Source organism: Mugil cephalus, chromosome 18, assembly GCF_022458985.1.
Source record: "Mugil cephalus isolate CIBA_MC_2020 chromosome 18, CIBA_Mcephalus_1.1, whole genome shotgun sequence".
Taxonomy (NCBI): domain Eukaryota; kingdom Metazoa; phylum Chordata; class Actinopteri; order Mugiliformes; family Mugilidae; genus Mugil; species Mugil cephalus.
In genome coordinates, this window is record NC_061787.1 from 8,878,985 (window position 1) to 8,895,136 (window position 16,152).

The 16,152-nt window shown below is 41.1% G+C and overlaps 1 protein-coding gene across 3 annotated transcripts in view; it reads right to left on the bottom strand.

Moving 5' to 3' along the window:
* Positions 1 to 16,152, bottom strand: part of esyt2b (extended synaptotagmin-like protein 2b) — a 35,162-nt gene that overhangs the window by 1,033 nt on the left and 17,977 nt on the right. The window contains exons 8-22 of one of the 3 annotated variants that reach the window (XM_047568792.1): positions 13,971 to 14,091; positions 12,673 to 12,849; positions 12,449 to 12,531; positions 12,064 to 12,112; positions 11,018 to 11,107; positions 10,796 to 10,891; positions 9,619 to 9,681; positions 7,602 to 7,676; positions 4,675 to 4,761; positions 4,418 to 4,567; positions 1,694 to 2,055; positions 1,324 to 1,422; positions 1,032 to 1,163; positions 131 to 236; positions 7 to 56 (exon numbers count right to left, since the gene is read on the bottom strand). In XM_047568792.1, the coding sequence (XP_047424748.1) occupies positions 7 to 56; positions 131 to 236; positions 1,032 to 1,163; positions 1,324 to 1,422; positions 1,694 to 2,055; positions 4,418 to 4,567; positions 4,675 to 4,761; positions 7,602 to 7,676; positions 9,619 to 9,681; positions 10,796 to 10,891; positions 11,018 to 11,107; positions 12,064 to 12,112; positions 12,449 to 12,531; positions 12,673 to 12,849; positions 13,971 to 14,091 (1,740 nt within the window). Of the gene's footprint in view, positions 1 to 6; positions 57 to 130; positions 237 to 1,031; positions 1,164 to 1,323; positions 1,423 to 1,693; positions 2,056 to 4,417; positions 4,568 to 4,674; positions 4,762 to 7,601; positions 7,677 to 9,618; positions 9,682 to 10,303; positions 10,406 to 10,795; positions 10,892 to 11,017; positions 11,108 to 12,063; positions 12,113 to 12,448; positions 12,532 to 12,672; positions 12,850 to 13,970; positions 14,092 to 16,152 lie in introns of all 3 variants that reach the window. The other 2 variants (XM_047568791.1, XM_047568793.1) reach the window with 2 other exon arrangements.

Consider the following 16,152-nt stretch of genomic DNA (forward strand, 5'->3'; position numbering starts at 1 on the left):
ATTTACCATTGTGTGCATCCCTTTGATATGTCATCCCCACCTAAATCTACCAGCACCTGGAAAGAGAAAGAAAAAGAAATTAAGTTTTTTAAGGTTTACGGAGAACAACATAATAAAAACTGCCAGCTACCTTTCCCAGAAGCCCTTTGTGTTTGGACAGGATGCTCCCTCCGTTCTTCACCGCTACATCCAGAGTTCTCCTGTGGAGCTCCACCATAGATACACTGAACTCAAACCTGCACACAGGGAATAAACGTTAAAATTAAAATTGGTCTTTTTGGATTCCCTGTTTCACATTCTGGTGGATTTTAACATTCAGGGTAGTGGTAGTAAATTGACTGTAAAAAAAAAAGTTTTCCTCTAGGGGCTAAACTAGTCTGAAGAAGGCTGCTAATGAACTGCCAACTATACTAGTGCCAGCGTGATAACTCCAAACTACATGAATAAGCCGAATTTATGTATTGGACTTGAATGCATTGATTTGATATTTCTAGTGGAGAAACAGGAACCAGTGTCCAAGAAAGAGGGGAAGAGATGAAGCAGAGCTGGAATTAGTGATTTTTTTTTATCCATGAGACATTAGTTTTTAACTGATTTGTGAAAATATGGGTCAAAGAACAAAGAGAAACCTTCTAATCTGATGAGAGATTAAGTAGTGACCCCTTACCTACTATATGTGTTCTATATTAAACTCGGCCTAGTGCTATTTATAAATACACATTATTATTATCATTTTGCATTCAATATTAAGCTATTCAAATAATACATATTAATATTTTTTTTTATTTGAAACATGTGCAACAGGAGAGTGGCCAAGAAATTTAAATTTGTTTAGGAAAATTAAAAAAAATATATATATATAAAAAACGTCTAATCAAACAAAGATTTTGCAATTGCGGCTCATGATCTTAATGTCTGAACATCAAAAGTGGCAAATAAAGGAGCTTCAAACACTCAGATGTCAAATCAATCCAATGATAAAACTATAAATTAAAGGGTGAAACATTAAAAGGTCGCGTGTAAAAACCCACGTTTGATCATAAACAGGGTTAAGGGTCCTCTTCATCGTGCTCGTCTTCCTCCTCCCCGTCCGACTCTTGTCGGGCAGCAGATAGAGGCGTATGAAGGGGTCGGAGCCGTCCTTGGTGAAGGCTATCAGGTTACTGAGGACACACACGGGACAAAACGGTTTCACTCACACGTCGTCGGGCGCCTGTTGTTGTGCAGCCCTTCAAAAGTCCTTCAGTTCAAATTCAAATCTTCTCTCACTTCTCGTATGAAAACACATGTAAATTCAGCGCATCCTGTCAGTTCGGTTCTCACCGGCAGGCGTGCACCACCACGATGAGCTTGTTCCTCTGAGAGCTGTGTCGCACGGTCAGCTGGACCTCGCCCAGGGGGTACTGGCCGGGGGCCGAGCCGCTGTAAAAACACACACCACAGTCAGTCAGACGCTTTACACATCACACATGTGCACATGCACGAGGACGGATGGATCCCTTGACAGGTAGGCTGATCGAATATTTATAAAGATGAATATTCAAAACAAAGATACTAACAGAGACAGCTGCAGAATTTAAATGACTAAATTGAAAAAAAAAAAAAAACAATAACATCCCAGAAATGAGGCAAGCACGAGCTGGAAATGAGGAGCGACGTATGAGCAGAGGCAGGAAATTGAGGTTGGATTTACTTCTGCAGCTGACGGAGTCTGTGCTGGAGCTCCAGGGTGGCGAAGGGCAGCGAGATGTCCGAGGCCAGGCTGGGCGTGGACTCCTTGTGAGGCAGGTGCTTCTGGGAGCTGGACATGGAGATGCTGAGGGTGGAGGCGCTGCGCAGAGGGCTGGCCGAGTACGGCTCGCCGTCCCGCTGCTGGAGGGTGAAGGTGGAGGCGTCCATGGGCTGCGGGGGGTGCGTGGGCGCGGGCAGCGGGGAGTCTGAGACGGACGGTCTCAGGGAGACGGAGGCGGCCGGGGGCGGCTGGGGCACGCTGGACTTCCTCACCCGGACGGATGAAGGCTGGTCCGAGGACACCTGCTTCTCCAACGACAGGATCTACGGAGACACAGGAAGGAGAATCATGTCCTGATGCAGTATGAGCAAGAACCAAACCTCTCCAACAATTTTAACAGCTTATCTTTCTTGGTGGTGTTATCTGTCTTATAACAATTGGCAGAAAAATGCCTCAAAGTCTTTAAATTAATTTCCTTTTATCTGTTATGAATCTCGATATGTTTGCTATGTTCCATCGCAGATAAAGTCTTTCAGATCATGTCAATATTTTGCTGGCATCCTTATTTTTTATTTTTTTATTTGATCAGCACTGACTCCATTCCAGATAATGCACTTATAGTCTCAGTGCCACCAAAGGGCAATGCAATTTACTTGTTTACAGTATCCTGTGTCTCCGGGCAGTAATTGAAAGAAATATTACTTTTAGTAGTGTAACGGCAGAGCAGGTAGATAATCACACGTCAGATTATGTTCGAAGTGGACGTTACAGCACAATGAAGGTTAACCCCTCCGATCTGATACACTATGTAGAAGCATTAATACCAACAATGGCTAAAACTAACACAGACAAAACTGTGGATTTATCTTCATTAACATAACTTTCAAATAGTGTCTGCAGTTAACTAGCTTAGCTAAAGTCAAAACATACAGCTTCAAAATGCAAACAACAAGTATGAGAGACAAAATCCAGACCAATCCTTTCACATATGTGTAGTGGATAACTACCATGAGTTTAACATTTGTCTGTTTTCAGGCCTATAATCAACACGACCGCCTATAACAAATCACCACACGGCATTATTACAGAAAGATTCTTCTAAATATTATATATACAACTGAGTAAATTGAAATTGGAAGTTATTTATAAATATACTGTAGTAACGCTGTTGACATGTGATAAATCCACACTTGACCTACACTCTACTTTATATTAAATGACTAATAAAGAGGAGGAACCACAGGTCACGTGATTTGGATTTAACACACTTCCTTGAGAACGGTGGTGGTGTAACGTCATGTCTTTGTAATGTGTAACTTAGCAGAAAGTGATTTCAGCACAGATACAATTTGTTATTTTCCATAGAAAATTTGACATATTGCCAAAAGATAAACATCTGTCATGATTATCTCAACTCAACAAAAAGAGCACAGTCAAAACTAATTTTGAATAAGCTCATTTTATTATAGTTTAGATAATTAGAAGGTGGTTGTTATTAAATTTGGATGGTTATTTAGTTGACATTTTAGTGATATCCAGTCATTTTGTATTAATAAGTGATTGTTTCAATAATAAATAACTATGGATTTTGTAAAGATGTGATCATAATGAACATAAAAACATTTTTTTTATTCCTTTTTTTTTTTTACTTTTAATGAACATGTATCCAAGAAATATCCCATGGACTTCAAATAATAATGCTTTTGCTTTTGCAGTTGCGGATTGATTCTCTTTGTGAGTCAGCCTCAAGAGGCCATTTAAGGAACTGCAGCTTCAGGGCGCGTCTGTGTTCTCTAAATTAGTTTGATCCCAGAAGTTATCGCTTGGCTACAAACTCTGTCTCCTTTAACCCACTACCTTCAAATTTGCAAACAATTTTCTTCCTTGGTTGTGAAATTTGACTCCACCAATTAAACCTCCACCAATTAAATCCCACACCCCACCCCCCACAGATACATCCAGAATTAATCCCCGTTACTTGTAACATGTGTACTTGTATCATATTTAAGTACATATACATGTTATCGACAACATTAACTATCATCACAACTATTATCAAGAATAGTAACATGTATCTGTGTCAGCGTCCCAATTAAATTAGGAAAATATGAGGTAAAAAGAAAAAATATATATATGTAAATCATATATTTGGAAATGTTAAGTTCTGACTGGGGTCAAATTGATCCCAAAGTTAATAGGAGGCTTAAACTGATATAGATAGAACACAAGCAATGTACTGTGTATCCCTTCACAACCTATTTGGTATAAACAAATTGTCAAAATCCTGCAGGGACGAGGCTTTCAGCCAACTTATAATAAGCTAATGTGAGCCGAACTAATTAACATTCAAGAAATCAATAGCTGTGGGCTCAACTTTTGCTTCTTTGTACTTCCTGAAACAAATGAGCGCAGTCTAAACACAAAGCTTGGCATCAGTTTGGGTCCAATTAGAATTAAGCTGAGAACAAGATATTAATTAGTAATGTTAAGTTGAGTTCTTAACTAAATTAGCTACATCAATAATTCAAATATATTGCATCTCTTAATAAACAACCTCCTGAAAGGCCATTCAGGTGGAATCAGCAGATTTTTTTAAATTGCTCTGGAGTCATGAGCCTGAAACAAACAACCAATCCATCACTAATGCTCACAGAATGAGATAGAAGTGATAAAGTCGGGTTTTACCCTCAGGGCCATCTTAAGTTTGATGATGGAGCTGGGCCCCGAGTTCTTGACAGGGAAGCACTGAGTCAGCGTCATGTCCTCCTCCACCAGCAGGTCGCTCAAAGGCACCGTCAGGTTACCCAGGGTGCATTTCTGTTTGTCATCTTTTATCTGCGCAGAAAACAACGACAGCTCAGCCACTTTCACCACTTTCATCATTTAAAAAAATAAATAAATAAAAAAAGATGCTATCAGTAACATTTTGATAGAAGCGTTACCTCCACCTCCAGCTCCTGCCTCCTGGGGTTGTGAACGAGGAATGTGAAACAGTCTTCCCAAAGAGGCTCCTTTGTCTTGTACCGGATCTTAACAGGAAAATAGGTTGGTGCAGTTCATTAAAAACACAGTTCACCTAGAAAAATGTGCCATGTCAAAACATCTCTCTAGTGAGACACCAAAAATGGTGGACACAAAACTGTTTACTCAAGAAAAGCATATACGTTCTGATAACGTTACAGGGTCTAGAAGTTGATGTGATCGGTTATCAATTGGTTTGCCTTGTCGTGTGGTTGTGGTACTGTGGGCGCATGATTGATTGATTGCTTGATTACAGAGCCTGAACACATCACATACATCATTATTAACTAATATAAAATACCACTGTCTAACAGATATCTGCGAGTTTGTCAGTATTCAGGGCAATAATTTCATTTGTCATCTGTATTTTTCTGTTTTTATTGTATATTATCAGATCCATCTATTTAATTCAATTAAACCCCTAATGAGCTCTGCTGAGCTACGACCTGATGTAATAATCCAGCAAACTGGATCATTTTGATGGAACAATAAGGTTAAAGAGTTTCAGCTTTATGGGAATATGAGGTTTACATTCAAACCGAGTAACGGGGATTTAAGGAGCATTTCATACACTCTAAAAAATGATGTGCGGGCTCAACGTAAACATTTTATGTAACAATTTGCATGGATATTTTTTATTTCAACTAGTATTGAGCACATGCCACAAGACTTTTCTGGTTAGGCCAAGTAAATGACTTTAGTACTTTAGTCTACAGGCTTATTTAAGTTATTTAAGTTTTAGTTGTGTTAAAAAACTAATAATGTATAGGTTTTATGTAGCACTTTATCATAGATACTTAAAGTCGATACATTATCCTGGTGGTGGTAAACTACCTCAGTGGTCACATCTGCTTTTTAGGACAATGACTTATCATCATTGTTGGAGTCAGAATAAATTTTAAGTAGTGTTAACTGGATACACGTCCATGTTAAATTAAGCTCCTGAGACCCAGTGTCCTCATAGGGGACATTAAGCTTTAGGTTTGTGGCATCTTCTTATTCTGCTTCATTTAGACCTGTTGTCCTCATAAGGATACACCTTTGTCTGCCATGTACTGGTAGCAAAGGGTCAATACACTTGTTTATTTATGCTTATTAACTTTTATAGTTTGACATGACGTGCGAATTTGACGTACGTTTGAGGACGTTGGGATTTCACCGTTTCTAATTCTGATTTTGTATTAAAAAAAAAAAAACGTTTTATATTTTGGTACACATTGATAATTTACAGTGAAATAGTCCCTGTGTTTACCATTTTTTTTTCGAAACCTACTTCCAGTTCAAAGGTTATGCATGTTTTTTATACATCTTAGGTCCTACTAATCCCAAATACCTGAAGATCTTAATTTTATCTTAAAGAAATTAAAGATACATTCCAAACAAATGGTCTCAGGAGGTTAAGGCAGAAATATCTGTTGAAACTTCATGCAAAAGTACTTTCTTCATTTTCTTTCAGACCAGTTATCAACTCATTGTAATGCATACACATAACAAACTTATTTATTTATTTATTTATTTTTGTGCAGAAAAAGCTCTTGATTTTGAGCTATACTTCCTAACCCCATAACTTATTTTGTACAGACACTCCAACAGGACGCTGATCTTACACTGTCAACAAAGTGAGGAGCATTTAATGGCCAAACTATTGACTTCACTGGTGGCCAAGGGAGTCATCTAACACCAGAACGGGACGAAACAATAAAATGAATGTGCGTGATTTCAGTGAGTGACAGAGGCTGCGTCGCTCATAACGTCCAAGAATTTGTATCACGCTCCCATGACGGGGTGCACGCACAACAAACAACTCTGTTCAAGGTTCAGAAACAACGGCAGGTAGGAATCCATAGGAGACAGCATCTGTTTGTGATGTCGCACCGCCACCTGTTTATCAGATCTAAACTCACATGGAGACACGTTTTAATGCTACTTGTGATCTGAGCTGGATGTAAGCGCATGCATAGTATATAAAAATGTCAGAAGAGAGACTCAAACTGCTTAATCGCTGAGCTAGAAATTCAGTTTTTTTATGAGGGAATGGAATTTTAATGAAATCAGTAACTATGGTGCCATACGCTTCACCTACAACAACAACAATGAGAACAGGTTTTTGCATTCCTTCGGATTAACACCGAAAGATACTGAGAACCTCACAAAGAGAAATTTGACCAGTGCCCCGCCTCACTGTGCAACTGAATATGAAGCTTGATGAGTCCTGTAATTACCAACATATCCACAATAGCTTCAATCAGAGCAGAGGTCTAATCAGCCAGAAAACCGAACCTGGGATGACTTTAAATTGCAGGATTACTTCCATGTCTCACACGCTGTAAAGAGTCGACATTTCTACATGAGTCATCTGATGAGGACGTTAACGCCGTCAAACTGAAGTCAAGGGTCAGAGAAGCCTGATGGCTTCATTGTTTTCATTTCAAATCAAAAGTGCCGGTGTAAGACGTTCTCATGTAACATTTGTGCAAAGGTGATCCAACAAATCAAACCTCTTCATCTTAGTTTAGACCAGGGGTCTTCAACGTTTTTCAGACCAAGGACTCAAAACTGATAAGAGATAAAGTAGGGACCCCCCACCTACTATATGTGTCCTATATTAAACTCAGCCTAGTGCTATTTAGAAATATACATCCTTATCATTTTGCATTCAGTATTAAGCTATTCAAATAATACATTATTAATACATAATTAGAACCTGGTTAGTCTGAATTTGGTGGTTCCTCATTTAATCTTCGCATAAGCTTCAGTTCAGACATTGTCCGAGTGCAGATTAACACATGACATGAACCAAGTCTACACATCTTACAAGCACATAATCACTTACTGTGTTACGACTCACCTTGCTCTCGTGTGTTTTATGTCCAACTGTGAACTGAACATAAGGGCTCGGTTCGCTGCTACTCTTCTTGGCACACTATCATGGAGTCAGAGACAGAGAGGTGTTAGCTGCCTGTTCGGACAACACGTTCAGGCCGACTCTTTAGTTCAGACGAGGAGGAAAACATTAGCATACGCTTTGACAAGCAGGGCTGCAGGCAGAGAGGCTACCAGGGAGACTGTCAAGCTTTGTCTCCTCTGCAAGCTAAATTTAGCATGCTGGGCTTCGGGCAGCTAAGAATTATTCAGTATCCCCTACAGAAAAATAATAATGACCCCTATATCTACAACCCAGGGACTACGATAGGGGAGGAGCAGCCTTAACTTCCTCGTTATCCCGTCATTTCTCTTGAGGATAACATCTATTACCCACCAGCATGAGAATTAAGGTTCACATTGCGCTGGCAGACTGATAAACCCACAATGTATTTCTACTGTATATTACGCTGGCGTTAGCCCAAAACACTTTTTTGTACATGTTTGTTCAGTAAGAGGAACCTCCTCTCTGTTGCACTCCTTCAGGTGTTTCAGTTTTGTTTCCTTATCTGAATCAATAGTCTGAGCGTGAGGTTTTCTTGTGACCAACAGGAAGCTTCTTAGCCACTAAGGAGTGAAAATGTTTCCCAGAGGTGTTGCCACACACTTGTCTGTCTTATGCACACGTGTGAAGATAGCACCTATAAGTGGATGTGTTGAGAGTTGTTGGCATTTGCTGCCATTTTTTCATATTTGGGGCATGGTGGTCATCTTACTGTCAAAAGAAGCGATGAATACAATAAGTTTTACTGCCTTTGTTAAGCTTGATTAGGAAGACTCTCATATCTGGTCTCACGTCTGATTGATAATGACACTGAAACTCACGCTGGTCTGAACTCATGCCAAATCAAGAGATCTGATGAACCAGTCTGACTCTCAAATCTGATCGCAGAACAAGTTTCATTTCCAAGTTGTGAACGGGAACAAAACTGAAAACTGTGGCCCAACTCACTGAACGCCGCCTGAGTCACAGCAGGTTGGAATTCATTTACGAGGACATAAAAGGCAGAGACGCAATCTGTCACCCTGCTGGCATCCAGCGCTGCAGTGAGGATGACAAAGACCAGCTACTAGGGGGCAAACATTTGTGGCATATGCACTCCTTTTCGGCCCTTTTACGCCGAATAAAAGCGACACACAACGCGGCAGTGAGCTTCGCTGAATGTCAGACGCGAGTGGCACAGAGGGAGTGCCGCCGTGTGAAGGAGGCCTGGAGCTTCCTGGAAATATTAAGCGACTCATGCAAACTGCAACTAGACACCAGCTGATTTCCAAACACGTGTAAACTCGAGCCAATCTTTGTTATGAACACCTGTACCATGCACAGCTTTGTCACCAGTTTGCCTGACTCCTACTAAAAACATGGCCGCAGCAATCAGTTGATTTTTCCTTGCACTATCATGCATTACTTAGAATTTACACTGTGCCAGTGTGTTTACACTCCAGCATGACAAGAAATGTGGAAATTCTGGTTTGACGTGCGCATAGTTCTTATCCTTAATTCCTGATAGTTGATTCCGCTGTGATCTTGATTAGCATACCCTGTAGCCCACATGGTACCGACCAAACCGGGCTGTTCTGCAAGTTGAAAAGCCTACTCACTTCCCTCACACTGCGAACGGGTACACGTAGCATCCACCTGACAGTCGTTACGCCGTGAGCACGAAATTGGCTGCAAAGCTTTCTCCCCACTGTAGAAATGCTCACACCACACTTCCGCATGCACGGCCGTTAGTCGGGAAACACGACAGCGGCGTATTGCTCAGGAGGAGAACGGAGCGTACAGATCAATCAAGGCACACAAACACTCAATGCGATCATCCACTTTCATGCACGACTCTCCGCCGGAGACACATCACGATCACGGACGGTGCACGTAAGGGCCGGCACAGGTGAGACGACAAGGTGTGATCCGTGCATGCAGGCCGTTCATCCCACATTACCTTCAGGGCCTTAAAGACTGAGACTTGCTTCAACCCGTCATAGGTGAAGTCTGACAGGTTGCTCTTTAAGCCACAAGGAGTTTTGGGGGAGAAAATCACACCCACAGTTAGTAGGAAGGGAAGGACTCGTTATGGTAAGGAAGCACGAGACAACAAGACTATGAGGGAAATTTGTACTGAAACATGAAGCGTGTGGATGACAAATAAATAAAAAGGAGTCGTTTGTGTGTGTGTGTGTGTGTGTGGGTGGGGGGTGATGTTGTTGGGTGCTGACATTGGTGTGTGCTAACAATGAAAACACAGATGAGAATAATGAGGGTATTCCCTACAGGGAAGACACGGAGGATCTAGTTTAAGACACTGTGTGACTTTTTAACAAGCTGCCGACTTTCCAGACCTAAACAGCCACACTCAACAGTTCACTAATACTGACGGATAATAAGCAGCTGCAGGGATTTTCTACTTCATCCTCGAACTAAGCTCCAAATTTAGCAGAATATGTATCTACAGACTAACTGGTCTGCTTCCTAATGTCTGCTTCCCGTTAATGGTTATCGGACGTTTTCATTAGATCCAGCAATAAAATCGTGCAGCTAACACATGCTTTACTGTTATTGCTCAGCTCAAATCACTGCACACCGCTAACGCTAACGCTACGAAGATGCAGAAGTACCGCCGGACTCACACATATCGTTCTATACTCGGAGGTATTGCTCTCGCAAAAGACTAGGCCGGACGCTTTCCTTTCGCTCAAGTTCCCACAGCCTAAGCTGCCCGTGAAGACGCTCTTGTGGGTGAAGAGGGAAGAGAATGAAGAGGGAAAAAATGAGCAAGTTTCACTGTTCTAATTTCGTTTTTGGAAACTGGCACACACTCAAAAAAAACTGACTGAACTTTGTTGACCTAAATTCTCTTGTAGAGCATGAAAATGAAATCTGGAAACATGGAATGCAAACTGGTGAAGCCACTCAAAGCACGAAGAATAAACACTGAGATACAGTAAGTGGAACGTGAAGTGTTCCCAAACACCGACCAATAATCCTTCCTTAAACAACACCTTATTAAACTGGTTCAGAGTTGATCAATGCAGTGTGTGTTCTGGGTGGAGAAGAAGCCTGCGTGACCCTACTGTTATATTTCAGCCCATCGGAACAACGGCAAACTCATCACCTCTTACCGGGAGGTTCTTGGCTGAGTCCAGATAGACGACCAGCAGCGCTGACGACAGCCCGTCGTTGGCCAGGCTTCTGTCTGCGCGCACACTTCGCAGCACCTGGTTGTACGAGAAGCACAAGAAACAAGGGCCACGACAGAGAAACATGTGATTCCATTATTCGTGGCGAACGAACAGAAACCGATGTTTCGTTCAAGCGAGGAGGTTTGTTGTCCGTGGTCTTACCTGGTCCAGTTTCTCAGGAGTGGAGAGCAGAGACAGCCACTCCAGCTTCAAGTGGAGTTTTCCAGTCGGAGCTTCTTCCAAATCAAACCACTGCAACAGTGTCACAAAACTTTGAAGTTAAGTTTTCGTAAGTCACAGAGAGAAAACATCTGTTAAACTTTGACATGAAATTAGGTTTGTTTAATGTAAAGCTGAGCAGTACAAACTAAAGAGTCTGGAGATGAGTGGATCATTGAGTTGGAGCTAAAAAAAAACAAAAAAAAAACTGCGCAGCTTTTACTTTTAATGAAATCCCTGCATTTGAGTTTTGAGTTTGTACAAGATCGAATGGAGGTGAATGTTTGGTGAATGAGAGATGAGGACGAAGAAATGCATTTCAGACCTATCAGGTATCACGTATTTCTGGTGCAGGGACGACGCACAGGCACAAATGTAACTTTAGACCGTGTGGAGGTTTTAAGCTGGTTTGCTGAGTTAGCATAAACACATCTTGCTATAAAGCTTAGTTAATAAATGATATCACACATTATATCTGTTATATAGCTATGTGGTATTAACACTTTTTTGATTTTTACTACTGGCTACTAAAATACATTGCAATACATTACAATGTGACAAATAAAACCTTATCTCTTAACTTTTATCTCTTTAATTTAAATTAAATCGAATTAAAAAAATACAGAGTAATTTCCTTGAGTGTTACAATAAGGTTGCTAAGTCTAATACGGTTTCATTGTTGCTGACACAAGATATATAACGTATAAATCAGTGAGCTTTGGGAGCTGCTGGTAGGTTGAATTTGTCACCCCTGCATGGAGCCATGCCAGCTGTTTCCCTTTGTTTCTAGTTTTTTTTTGCAAAGCTAAGCCCGTCGGCGTCAAAGCGAGCAGACAGACACGAGAACGGCAGCAACAACTCATTCGCTCCTGACACGAAAGCAAATGAGCAGCATATCTCACAAAATGTCAACCTGTTACTATAAGACCTATGAACGCAGTCTAATTTAACGGATTTAATGGATAAGAATGGCAGAGGAAGCGTCTTACCTCATCAACCTTCTGCTCTTTGTGCAGCTCGGTCATATCAATCATCAGGCTGAAAATAACGACAAATAATTACTGAGACCGGGACGTCAAACAGTCACCAGAATCACACCAATTAATCTGAACGGGGGGGGCAAATATTGACTGATTCTTTGTGCTAATAGCAGTGTAGTGGTTCGGCCTTGGAGCGAAATCAATCAAATTTGCCCTTGAGCCAGTGACTGTTTCATTAATAGCAAAGCAAAGATAGACTCATACTAGACGAACCACAGTCTTGACTACACACACCATACCTATCAGTCACATTGCTTGGGTGCAACAGACCTTGCTTTGTGAAAAAAAAAAAAAAAAGAACACAACAGGTTAAAGGGAAGTGAGAGACACTCACCTTCCTAGAAAATCATCTTTATCTGGATCTTCATCAAACAGCTCGATCTCAAGATGTTGCCCCGAGTGCTCGTAAACCAGCGCCTGGTGAACACAAGAGCATGTTGACGCTTGTTCAAAGCGGCACGACCAGTCAATATATATAATACTTGTTGATGCAAGAGGGAAAACACAGCTGATGTTAACAACAAGCGGAACGTCGCCCTCCACTCTCAGACTCGTCACCTCGTAAACTTCGTTCCACTTGGGGTGAAGGCTCTCCTTAATCGTCTTGCTGTGGAACAGCTGGTTGCCGACCTGCAGGATGCCGTAGGGGTCAGACTTGCCCTTGATGAGCCCTCCCAAAAATTTATCTTTCCCCTCCAGGTCCTGAGCCTCCAGGAAGTGGATCCTCAGGACCCCCTGTGGAGACATTCAAAGCGCAGCGGTAAGGAGGACAGTACTGAAATAGCAGCCTCTGACACTTTGAGGACATAACGAAGCCGATAAGATGCGATGTAACCTACAGTACTGGGTTTTATATGGGAAATGTAAGAGAGAACTGTGCTTTATTACTGTGGTTGAGTAGTACTAAGTAGTGCAGTGCCTTTAAGGAATTTACATATACTTCCTGGACTGTAAAACTTTTACTAAAACTAGAGAGAGAGAGAGATTAAGTAGGGACACACCTGCTATATGTGTTCTATGATACACTTGGCCTAGTTCTATTTATAAATATACATTATTATTAGAATCATTTTGCATTCAATATTAACCTGTTCAAGTAATACACAAATGTTATTTTTTTATTTCAAACATGCAACAGTAGGGCGGCCGTGCCAGAAAATTCTAGGGGAAAATTAAAAAAGGAAAAAAAAAACGTATAAAAAATGTCCGATCAACTAAAAGTTTTGCGAACCCCCTGCAGTACCTTCACTGACCCCTAGGGGTCGCGGACCCACTGTTGAAGACCAATGGTCTAGATCTGAAGATATAAATATGGTAATTTGATTTATTGAAATGTTTCAATACATTTCTTTAATGGCATAACAAGTTTCCCACTGTTGATAAAGCATCAATATCATAAACATCAACTTAACAGTCAGCATTAAGGTAAATTATTTTACCGATTAATTCATTTATAATTTGTGTCTGCAAAAAATGTTCAAATTGGAAGAAACGTTTGTTTATTTGATAGAATAACTTAAACCCAATAAAACAGTGTACCCATAATGAGGGCAGTGTTTGCAATGAACTGCACGGAGAACTCCTATCTGGTTGCCATGGGTACGAGGCCTAGCGACACAGCCTTGACATGCTTTTTTGCTGCGCACTGTTTCAGTGCTGAGAGACACTTCATTTTATATCAAAAGACTTCAAAGAATACATCTGACAACATCATCCCATAAGATTTGAGACTATGGAGAGCTTTGATCTAGTAACCACAAACTCCCAGATGAAGAAGTCTGCGTAAGAACTAACCCATCGGCATATTAAAAACAAGCCCGTGCTATAGTGGCTGCATTTGAAAACTGCATTAGTACCTTTGGCATTGGGAAGCGTAGCTTGGCCAGCTCCACGTCCCCCACCAGAGGGATCGTTACACGGTTGGGTAAAACCAAATAACTGTAGATAATGTCTTGTATCAGGCTGTCAGAGAAGCCGCTGTAAGGACAGGAGGGAGAAAGGAAGAAAAACAGAATGAAGCAATTAATAATTGAGAAGACAGTAAGGGTGCCCTTGAGTTATAAATATTCCCATTTAATCTCAGCTTAGTACACTACATTTCTGCTTTACATCTGAGATGGTAGGAAAATTGGAGGGTGTTCAAGCATGTCGCTGCCGCTGCTAGCCAGCAAACACCTGAATGTCTGTCTGAGCCACGAATGATCCTTCGCTGCACGACAATAGCAGAGACAGTGAGGCCACCGAATGACATTACCATCTAGCTTTCCTGTATTCATCACGCTGCCAGGGCACAGCTGGAAAATTGCAATCAAGGCTAGAAAAAGATGGAATTTACATCACGCTTTGTTATTGCTCTGCTTGTCCCTCGAAGACAAACGGCTCTTATTACAGAGCGAGTGTCCACATGTCATACTGTGGCCAACCTAATGAAAGACGTTGCCAGACTGGAAGCGAGCCCCGAACTGACTCTGGGGTGATTCCAGGACTCCAATCACGCTCATTAAAAATCTACAAAATGGGCTGCGGGAAACACAGTGCGACAAACTCGGTATAAATATCCAGCCTGAAATAGTGGATATTTCCTAATGGACAGCACCCGACGTACAGCTCCACCAATGCTTTCTAACTGTCCACCGGCGCAGAAATTTACAGTAAGCTGTTACGTGTGTAATTGGTGTTATAAATTTTACAAACGTGTGTTGTTTATGTTTTCATTTTCCTCAACACGTAATGTTCTTGTGCACCAGAGGTGCTGCCTTAACTACCTAAAGATCCACTTAAGGCAGCGATTACTTGAGTAACAAAGTCAAGAATAAGAAACACAGTCACCTACATGGTGTATCTGAACAAAGCTGACTCTAAATCTGACTCTAAAATGGAAACAAGGGAAGAAAAGCAAACCGTTGCTCTTTTTCACACACTGGCTAATGGGGCTAGCTGGTGACACTTAAACCTAAAAGCTTTGCTCCGTTTTCCCGTAATTGAAAAATAAATTGTGTTGCTTATAATAGCTAATAGTAATTTAGTTTGTTCTGCCACATAAATAAATCAATATCTAAATCTAATCACGATTAAATAAATATTAAATGTAAAAAAATAAATAAACTGATGTTGCTAAGCAAAGCAAATGATCAGACATACTTTCCTGTGTATCTAGGTTGTCTACATAGCTGTTGTTTAACACTCCCTCTGGTTTTCCAAGGCAGTGCGCATTGTAATTTCCATCATTACTTGGCTCAATACCACTTAACAACGCCCACTAATTTCCTCCTCACCGTAGACCTGACAGCAGATTGGTCAAACACGGACTAAATCCAAACACAGGCCCATTATTAAGGCTGTGACTGCAACGTCCACACAATGCACTGGGCTTTTTCTAACCACTATGTATTGATCAAGCAAAACGCTGAAATGCTAACGAGTAAGGAGAGCTAGCTGCTAAATGTCAGACCACACAGATGTAAGCAAATGATAGCTGACCAGCGGCTATTTGACATTTCAGAGCAAAATATCAAAACAGTCAAGGTTGGGAATCTGCTCTAATGCTTAAGGATGTGGCCTTTATTTCATATTAATTACAGCCTTGCTATGTATAGTATGCATTATCTTGTGTATTGGAAATTCCTAAAAGAATTGGTAATTTCTGACCAAAAAAACTAATAACAATGCCTTCAAAAACATAAACGTAACACTGAAGCATCGCAGACAGATGAAGTACAGTCAACTGAGCTGCCTGCATTTGTGTTGCCGGGAAGAAACATTAATTTGATCAATCCCCAGCCTATTTTCCTAAGAAGTAGCAGGCAGAGACATTACGATCCTCTGGTGGGAGACAGATCAGTCCTGGAGCGTTTCTCCAGCAGAGAGCTCAGGGTGTAAAGGGACTCCTGCTGCATCAGCAGTTATTGTGGCATTCTTGTGGCTCCCCTGGCATATAAACACCAGAACACCTCCGTGCAGCGTACCAGCTTGTGTGTGTGCGCAAACTAATAAGGGGGAGACTGTATAGTGATTCAAACCAATCAGCCACAACATTAA